The 10,404-nt window shown below is 35.7% G+C and overlaps 1 protein-coding gene across 1 annotated transcript; it reads right to left on the bottom strand.

The window, feature by feature from the left end:
* Window positions 1-6,090: 6,090 nt before the first annotated feature.
* Window positions 6,091-9,108, bottom strand: LOC126714955 (piriformospora indica-insensitive protein 2-like). The gene is made up of 2 exons (XM_050415374.1): window positions 8,473-9,108; window positions 6,091-7,396 (listed from the first exon to the last, which is right to left on the bottom strand). The coding sequence occupies exons 1-2, from the start codon at window positions 8,680-8,682 to the stop codon at window positions 6,173-6,175; spliced, it is 1,434 nt and encodes a 477-aa protein (XP_050271331.1). The 5' UTR covers window positions 8,683-9,108; the 3' UTR covers window positions 6,091-6,172.
* Between the last annotated feature and the right edge of the window lie 1,296 nt (window positions 9,109-10,404).

A 10,404-nucleotide genomic window follows, 5' to 3' on the forward strand; every position in this document is an offset into this window, starting at 1 on the left:
ATGCCGTGACCATGCCAATCTCCGCCACGTCGTGACCACTCCAAATCCAACCCAGCTTCAGTGGTAAGCTTTGAACGAGAGAGAGAGATGTGAGAGAGGGAGTGAGGAGTGAAGAAAGAGAGAGAATCAGAGAAAAAATAAATAAAAGAAAAGAAGAAGTATATGGCTGATAGAGTGAGAGAAAATAGAATTTAATATTATGCCATTTACTGTAGCACTATTGCAAAAATGTTTACAAGTACAAGACCGGGTAATGGGCTTGTTTTATGCTTGGATGCTAAAATTCCCCTACATATACCATTTGCAAGACCCAATGCCAATGCTAATACCCTTTAGGAAATATTTTTAAGAACTTTTTCTAGAAAAAGAAAAAAAAAAGTAATTTTTTAATTATAAGTCTTTATATTTTTTATGAAATTTGTATCAAAATTTTCCTAAAATAGTCCATTAACACATGTCTTAATTAAGGGCATCTGTTAATATGATTTTTTTTTCTTTTCTTGTGATTTTTTCTCTTTGGTTGTCCAAGTGCAATGCTAGCTATGAGTTGAAAGCCTACAACTTTAATTAATGTTGTTCTCGTTACATTGTTATTTGTAATTACACACATACACATCATTTTAGTGCTTCTACTAGGTCAAATTGTCTTTCCAATTCGGTAGAACAAAAATAACTCAATCATTCCTTAGATTTGAAACAGAATCTTGAGTAAACAGCAAAAAAAAGAATGGAACATTCAATTTTCTTTAGACTATATTTGGTTGGAGTGAAAATGGGGAGGATGGAAAATGGAGGAGAGAAAATAGGAGAGATTTTAGGTGGAAATGGTGTTTGGTTGGAGTGATTTTGGAGGAGAGAAAATGGTGGAACCCATCTATTTTCTTCCATGACCCACCATTTTTCAGCTCCCCCAAATTGGAGAGAAAATGGGGAGGGGAAGTGGTTTGATGAAAATGACATTTCTACCCCTTCTACTCTCCTAAAGTAAATTCAATGTTAATACTTTTTTCTTTTTATGCCACATTAGTGTTTTTTTTATTTTTTATTTTTTTATGGGTTCTTTGTTTGACGTGGAACCTTGTTCCTTTTTTTCTTTTTCTTTTTCTTTTTGGCTCTGTCTTTGGTTTCGTTGAACATTTTTTTTCCTGGGTTCTTGGCTACTCACATTTAAACATTTTTTTTCCTTGAATTTTTTTTCCTTACTTTGAACCATTTTACATAGAACCGTTTTGTTTTGTTTTTTTTTTTTTTTTTTTTTTTTGAAGATCAACCAGTTTTTTCTTTTTATTTTTTCCTTTATAAAATATTTATATAAAATAAGTTATGTAATAAGGGCATGAGAGTAAATTTATACAAGCTTTATTTTCTATCCCTCCACTTTTCTACCCTCCAATCAAACACAAATAAGGGAAATTAAAATTTCTTCTATCTCCCCACTTTTCCATCTCCTCTCTATTTTCTATCTTTTCACTTTTCCATCATTCCAACCAAACAAATCCTTAGTTTTAAACAAGTGAATGAAAGTAGCTAAGCTAGACTTCAAAAGTGTGTGACAAGTAGTTGAAGTGCAAGGAAGCAACATTGAATTTACTTTCCTAGAAGCCAAGGCACTTTGATTACCCTAAGAACAAAGTGAAGAAATCAACCTCGCTAGAACATAGAGATGAGAACAGAGATTAGCTGACAAAAGTTTTGAACATTGTCTAACTTTTATCTGAACCCTGGCCTCATCATCATCATCATCTTCATCTTCCAACACAATGTTCATAAAACACTGAACACAAGCTACAAGCCTAGCCATACTTATTCCAAGGTACACGTACAGGGTTACACTTAAACAGGCTACACCTACCCGGTATGTCTAAAGTCTAGTTATCCATATTTCACTTTCAACATATTAAAGTCATTCAACTGCCGCTTTGAAAAATCAATATAGGAAATCTATAATATATACCACAGGTCCACAGCATAGATTCCAACTTTCCAAATTAGTTGGCTTGTTTTGTCAACGAAAAACCTATTTAAATTAATTTAATTTGAAAACCAGAATCCACAAAATTATTCATTATCTTTTTTCTTTTTTTCACTATAATGGAGGTAGTTTGTCGTGCATAATAATGGGTGCCCAGTAGCAAAAGAGTTCTATAATGGTTAATTCATGTAAAAGTGATATTTCATTTACAATTTATTGTCTTATAAAGAATTGTGAAAAATTCTATGCATCTAATATTACTACTTTGCTATTTGGAAACTCGTAAATAAGAGTTCTAGACTTACAATAGCAAACTGTCCTTGGAGAAGTTCTTAAAAGATTTATCAAGAAAATGTAAATGTTATATATTAAAGTATTTAATTTAGAAAAAAGTTTGAACTCCAGAGTTAATAGAATATTGTAATTATTTCTTAAAAAAGAAAAAGTATTTAATCCAACAAAGGTCACTTGGACATGATTCCAATTATTATCAATAAGCAATGTTTCATTGCCAAATTTTCTGTTCATGACAAGCGGCAAATCATCTTGTTTATAAGCGAATTGGCTGGCATTTGGCAAATGTACAATGGGAGAAACTAGGAAGATTCATATGGTATAGAAAAGAATACCTTATCTTAAATTCTTGACTGCAGGTTGGTGCACCGGTGAGTCTTCTTCAACCTTGATCTCATTCTCACCTAATTCTTAAAATTATTAATGGGAAGATGGGTCATACAATCGAATATAAAAAGGGTTTTTTTTTTTTTTTTTCTCGTTTTCTTTTTTCTTCAAGTTATTGAATTTGGCTGATTATGATAATTTCATGAATCTAGCTTTTGTGATCGTGTGAGTGTCCAAATTACCATTTTATTGCTCCCAAAGTGTGTGTCTAATTCATAAAACTATATTAGTATAAAACTACAAGAAGCCAACAATATAGTAACACAGTCTTAATCACAAAATTTTGAGGCCGATTATGAATCTTCAACAATCTATTTAGGGTTAATTATATGTGTGGGGGTTTTTCCCGCGCACACTCAGCTCATTGTCCGCTTTAGGGAGTCAAGCCCGCACGGATTTATCCTCGTCCTCGAGTATGGGAAGACTTTGAGTGCAGTCCCACATCGGTTAGAGAAGCACCCCACGCATGCCTTATAAGCCCTTGGAGCAAGGCATGGTGTACCACTTGTCACACATGTGTGGCCGAGTAGTACACCATGCCTTGCTCCAAGGGCTTATAAGGCATGCGTGGAGCGCTTCTCTAACCGATGTGATACTGTACTCAAAGTCTTCCCATACTCGGGGACGAGGACAAATCTGTGCGGGCTTGGCTCCCCAAAGCGGACAATGAGCTGAGTGTGCGCGAGAAAAACCCCCACATTTAAAAGTGTTGTGTGACGAGTGATACACCATGCCTTGCTCCAAGGGCTTATAAGGCATGCATGGGGCGCTTCTCTAACCGATGCGGGACTGCACTCAAAGTCTTCCCATACTCGAGGACGAGGACAAATCCGTGCGGGCTTGGCTCTCCAAAGCGGACAATGAGCTGAGTGTGCACGGGAAAAAACCCCACAATATGCATTTTTCTTTGTCATAAAAACTCACTTGAATTAGGCATAAAGTGTATTATACATATAGCACAATAATTTTTTTTTTCCATTCCAGTATTATTATTTTATGTTCTCCATATTTGAAATTTTACACTTTCTATACTGAGCTATTTAGTTTATGATTACAAAATTTAAGAGATTAGTTCAATTTTTGTCCTTCTGCATACTATTTTTTAAATAATTTATACTGTAGGGGCCAATTATCTAGAAGGTACTATTAAAACTATATGAATTGGGCCTATGGCCCAATCCGAGGATATCAACCAATCCGAGGATGGTTAAATAAGGCTATAATGAGAATGGTATAAGAAGAAGAAATAAAGATTGTATATGATAGTCCAAAATACGTCCGAGGAGAAAAGTCATCTTGGAAACAGAGATCCGAGGTCAGTAAGAATGTCTTATAATCCTGAATATCCTTCAAGGTTGCATCACAACTAAGAGTCGGACATTTGATAAAGGATGAGCAAAGGGAGGTTCAAAAGCTGCTACCTCCACATTAAATGTCTCCCAACTAACTCTCTGACCGCATTAATATGGAGGTGATACCTGAACAGTGGTCAAGTAGTCTTACAGCTACTAGTTGATGGTTCTGGGAGGTGTTGAATGGGACAAGAAGGAGTTCTTAGAATCTAACCTACACGTATATGGTAGGGATGATACCAAGATTGTAGTATATAGCATGGAAAGGTGGCCTAAAGGAGCAGGATCGGAAAAAATCAAGAAATCTGTGTAATAATACTGTGAACTGTTGTAACTTTATTCATCAACAAGACATTATAACACAAGCTCCTCAGGCCGTGCCGAGGACAGATTTTCTTATCTTATTTGTGTTTAATGATCTTAATTTAGTAACTTTTATTGTCTTTCTTCTGGAGTAGAACTAGTTTTTTCACCCACTCTATAAATTCACTGTTTAGGCTTATTGGGCTAAAACTCAATCCTATACTGGGTCCAATTCAAATTCAGTCTTTATATATATATATATATATATATATATATATATATATATATATATATATATTCTAAATTTAGGCAGTTTATTCTATTTTGGGTAAGTTAATGTGGATAATGGAAATAAAGATAAATATATTATATGTCTTGTCATTTTTTGGTGTGATGCATCTTAATATGAATTATACATTATATAAAGTAAGATTAGGAAAAGACATAATGATAGAATATAATTAAGTAGGTATATAAGTGACAAGTTTTTATTGGTAAAACATAAAGCGGTAAAGAAAATTTAAATTATCTACTTTAAAGCATTGTACCCTCCCTTCTTCTTCTTCTTCTTAATCACGCCTATGCATTAGCAATGGGGAGTGAAACGGATGTTGGGCCCTTTAATGGGATGTGTTTTTGGAAATTGGACACTATCCCACGGGTTAAAACCTTTATGTGGCAATGTTTACATAATGCTATTGGAGTGGGAGTGTGCCTAGTCAAACGGTGCATTAGTAATGATGATATCTGCCCCTTGTGTCATAGAGAGCCAGAAACAATTCTCCATAGACTTCGAGATTGTGGGACCTCGAAACAGATTTGGGAAAGGTTGGGAGTAAGGCAGAATAGCAATTTTTATGAGGGAAACTTGGGTCAATGGCAGGAATACAACTGTAAGAACAATACTTGCAGGTTAGGAGAGCAACCCCCTTGGAGAATCATCTTCCCGTTTGCCATTTGGCTGCTGTGGAAGCATCGAAATGCAACAATTTTCAGGAACCTGCATGCTCAACCAAATGTCCATAAGGATGCGCTTTTCCGTTCCTTGGAGTTTCAGCACTGTGGTTTGAACAACAAGAAGCCAGGCAGCAAGAGGGTGGTGCAAGTGAGGTGGGAAAGACCTCAAGTTGGGTGGGCATGCCTAAATACTGATGGTGCAGCTGTAGGGAACCCAGGCCGAGCTGGGTGTGGCGGCCTTATAAGAAATGAGCATGGAGAGTGGCTGGGTGGTTTCTCTAGGAGTATTGGCTGTGCCGACAGCTTTATGGCAGAACTTTGGGGGCTTAGGGACGGTTTAACTCTCTGTATTGACTTACATTTGGCTGCCGTGGATGTCCAGCTTGATGCTAAAGCAGTTGTGCAGCTCCTTTATCTAGTGCTAATTTTTGTGCAATGCCTCTCCTTGATGACTGCAGGAATTTGGTGTCACAGATAGGCCAAGTCCGGATCAGCCACTGTTTTCGTAATTCATGTGCTGACTTCTTGGCTCGGTTAGGAACTCATCACGATAGTTGTTTTGTTTTGCACCATGATGCCTGTGGATTTATTGGTCATGTTGAGCTCTGACAGAGCTGGAGTGTATCATATCAGATCCATATCTGATCCTTCCCCCCCCCCCCCCCCCCCAGTTCTTTGTCGTTAATGCAAGTTCCCTTTTACCAAAAAATATATATATATATATATATATATATATAAATATAAATTCACAATGCAATTCACATTTTCATAATTATGAATAGCCATAAGCATTGGTACTGCAGAAAAGAGTTAGAAGAGAGGACAAGAGTAAGAAAGATGAAATTGCTGTTACATACTTCTAAAAGGTAATCTTCTAGAGTCGAGAATTCTGTCAATTAAGACACAACTATAGGAAACAATTTAAGAATAGACCTGTCAACATCTCTACTAGAGAAACCCACCAAATCCCAGCACCAAAACCATAGCTTGTAAACCCCAAAGAGGCCACAAATTGGGAATTTTGATTCATGTTCCCATTAGCCAACTTGGTTCTTAAGTCGTGTTCAAGCAATGTGACCTGTTGCTGGCATGGTTTTACCCCATATGGAACATGGCTAGCTGACACTAACCCAACCGGGTAACAAAGGTTTGGGTTGTTCCAAGCCCCAAACCGCCTTCCCACTTTCCTATAAAAATCATCACGAAAATTAAGTTCTCCAGTCAGATTGTTCGCATTTAGGTAGAGTGCACTAACACAAGGTAGAGTAGCTAGCTTTGGAGACAGCTTTCCTGTGAGGTTATTGTCACTGAGACCCAAAAATCTCAATCTCTTTAATTTTGATATGGACTCAGGAATCTCCCCTGTCAACCCAATATTGGAGAGGTCCAAAATGACCAAGTTATGTAAGTAATGCCACTCTAGGCTCATTAGGTCTCCACCTATTGGGTTGTGAGACAAGACCAACTCTTCTAAGGAACACATTCCTTGAAATGACTTGGTCAACCCACCTGAAATTTTGTTGTTTCTAAGGTCCAAAAGGGTCAGATTCTTTAAGTTACTAATCTCACTTGGAAGCATCCCTTCCAATTGATTGTTGCTCAAGTCAAGCTTCAAAAGTGACGTCAACCCTCCAAGAGTCAATGGCAAAAGCCCAGATAGTGTATTCCTACTTAAATCATATATTAGTAGCTCATTCAACCCACCAAAACTATCAGGAATCCAACCAACAAATCGGTTCCCAGCAAGAACTAGACGCTTCAAGTTGATCAAGTTGCCAATATTTGTCGGTATATTGCCAGTTAATCCATTTTCTAGTAGCACTAATGATTTGAGCTTCACAAGGGCACTAAAGCTGATAGGAATTTTTCCAATGAGGCCAGGGTTTGATCTGAACTCTAATGATTCTAAGCTGCCACCAAGTTTGTCCCAGCTATTGGATGGAATGGCAATGGGATGCCTCTTGGGTGAAACAAAGCATTTGAAGAATGAAAGACTTTTGAGGTGCTTAAGCTCAAACAATTGTGTTCTGAATTCCAAATTTTTGGCACAACCAAGAGAGTTGTCATGAATGGGCCCAATATTCAAGGTAGTAACATACCAAAGCCCATCAAACAAATCACAAGAAACCCCCTGTAGAAGAATATAAGAAAATTAATGTATCAAACAAAATTGTGAAGCCTGAGACTGCAATTACACGTACATATCTAAAATATACCACATGAAAATTGACCTTACGGTTGAATGGTAATGGCTACAATGATTTAGTCATGATGGCTAATGAACTATTATCACCATTCACCATGTGCATGGTAATTGTTTTCTGTACGGGGCAGTAAAGAATGCATATGATTATATATTTATTTATTTGGTAAAGAAGAATGCATAAGATTGTTGTGAAAAATGGTTTCCCGAGCCTCAAAGTTTGTCATTTTGTGAGAAAAAATTCACTAAAATTTAGCTTTAGGATGTAAGTCTAAAACTAAAAGGCTTTAAACCTTCCGATTCCATGTTCCATTTTTAGCTTTCGTTCTGAATGATGATAAGTTCTCACTTCTCAATGAGTTTGTAGGCTAAAGACATGTCCCCCAACTAACGATAAGTAATCAGATGGCAAATGATTGAAGTGTATCTGTGAAATCATTTTTAGAGTTTTCAAAATTCCATGTCTTATTTGCGAAAGCTTACTAATCATCCCAAAGTGCAAGTATATAATTGAAAAAAGAGTCTAGTTATAATGATGATAACGATGACAACAATAATAATGATGGCCACCATGATGAGCTTTTTAGGTGTCTATAATGGGTTTTTTTTTTTTTTTTTGGGTACCAAAAGGAATCAATGATCACTCTGTAATGTTTTCAATAAAGAATGGTGAATGTTATCCCATACTAGTTACACTTTAATGTCAAAGAAAATCATTTATTTTTATGACACAACAAGAATACCATTTTGATCGGTATCCTAAAGTAACAGTGTACAGAAAAATATAGATAAACTTTTGAATGAATAGCTGAAGTGATCATTATAAATATTATATTCAAAATACAAGAGAAGGAAAATGATTCTTTCTATCCGAAAGAGATTTTTATTTATGGTTTAAATCAAATACGGAGTATTATAAATTTAAAGGTATATAAAGTGACATGAAATAGATAAGGCTATAAAATAGTACCTGTACGTGGTTCATCAAAAAAATAGAATAGTACCTGTATAGGAGTCCAGCCACAAGGATCTGGATATAGACCAGAGCCATTCCACCAATTACCCACAAAGCCCTGTACAGCAGAGTAAAGAGCTTCCTTTTCTGTTTTCTCCATTGGAGCTACATCAATGTCTTCATGTCCACAGCACCATGCAACCAAACAGAAGGTGAAGACAGCAAAAATAGCATTACTGATAGTAATGAAGCTCTTCATGGATACTTATGCAGAAGAAAGCAAGGGAAATCTTAAAGGAAGAAGCTTGGCTTCAATTTAAACGACCATTCTAGCAATTCTATAACAAGGGCCTTTCACTTTCTATCCATAGAAACAAAGTGGGATATTTTTGGAGTCATACAGTTCATGATGTGAAATATATAGGATAAGAAATAGACCCAGAAGAACAATATAACATAGAACTCAATCAGTCCAACATATATGGGACCCTTTAGAATACTTTAGAAAACCCAGACATAAATGAATGAGAAAGATCCAAACACATGCTGAAGGAAGAAAGTTAAAGAAGGAAAAGCAGAAGCAAAGTAAGAAATCTGAGGTATTTCTTTCTTTTGTGTTAGAGGAAAAGCTAAGGAAGTTGTATATAGTAGAAGGGACACAAGATCCAGCACAGTTTTCCAAGATCAAAGTAATAATGGTAATGACAACAATAAAATGTGACAGAGGTGTAATTGAAGGGCTTGATAATGAAAGCGAAAGGTAGGGAAAGTAGGGTTGCTCTTAATACTGCTCTGTGCTTTGGACCCTCTTTATGATTCAGTTATCAGACATTAAGTATTACTATTCATTAAAAGTGTCATTATTAATGTAATTGGATCCTAGAGATATGGTTAAAGAGTAGTTGAAGAAATGGTTAAGGTTGTGGGGGGATCAGTTAGGGTAAAAGGACTTTTTATTTTTTCTGGTTTTAGGGTTTGGAAGGTGTTGGGGGGCCATTATATATTGTCCATGCAAAAGAGAGAGAGTGCATGTAAATGCATGCAAGACAAAATAGGGTTTTTATCTCTTGCTTTCTTGTTCTCTCTTGTTGGGCTTTTGAATGATTAACCGTTCTCTGAAACAGAGAAGAAAAGACAAGATGGTAGTGAGGTTATGTTATGACTTATGAAAGTGGGACAGTACTGCACTGCACAGCGCTACACTGCTCTGCTTGCCTGCAAAATGGGCATGGAGTTGGGCTGGCAGCTTGGCAGTGCTAATGGGCCATAGAGGTTGATTTTTCTTCTTCTTTTTTCTGTTTTAAATTTATGGGACATAAATGATAGCAATAATTTTCTTTTACTTTTGGATTTGAGATTGTACTAAGTTCACACCTGCCAAAACAGTGATGTGGTGTCTTATTGTAAAACTTTAAAAAAAAAAAAAAAAAAATTTGGGTATTTGATGAGAAAGTATATAATACAAGAAATTAGTACTAAATCGTTCATATAACAAATTAAATAATAAATATTATACGTGAAATTGGTATATATTAGTAACTTCCTTATTTAGGTGATTCCTTAGATGTTGTTCCCTAGCTATGTCATCCAATTAAATTCTATTATGTGGTTATATCGACTAATGAACCAAAAAATTAAATTGATTTTTTTTTTAAATATAACAATTAATATTTTTGCTATATTGGTCAATATAAGTATGTGACTAAATTTAATTGGAGAAACGTACCGTATCATACTTAAGGACCTATACTTAAACTTTTGCTCTAAAAATAACCTTTCAATCATTAGGTTGTTACATGAATTACTTTGTCTAACTGTTAAAAATGGTATTTTTATTTTCCTTTTTTTACTATTGGCAGTCCATTGTTCTGTCTTCTATGCAGGAAAATCAAAGCCTCTTATCTTACCAATGATTTTTCCAGTACGTTTGCCTACTTAAGATGGTCCCAAGCTAAATCAATTTTGAAGCTTAAAGTTCAAA

Source organism: Quercus robur, chromosome 1, assembly GCF_932294415.1.
Source record: "Quercus robur chromosome 1, dhQueRobu3.1, whole genome shotgun sequence".
NCBI lineage: Eukaryota > Viridiplantae > Streptophyta > Magnoliopsida > Fagales > Fagaceae > Quercus > Quercus robur.

Excerpts from the sequence above, each read along its gene's own strand:
- LOC126714955 (XM_050415374.1), bottom strand. The coding sequence starts at position 8,682 with ATGAAGAGCTTCATTACTATCAGTAATGCTATTTTTGCTGTCTTCACC. Across the intron at positions 7,397-8,472 it reads GTGGCTGGACTCCTATACAG|GGGGTTTCTTGTGATTTGTT; the intron begins GTACTATTCTAT and ends ATTCTTCTACAG.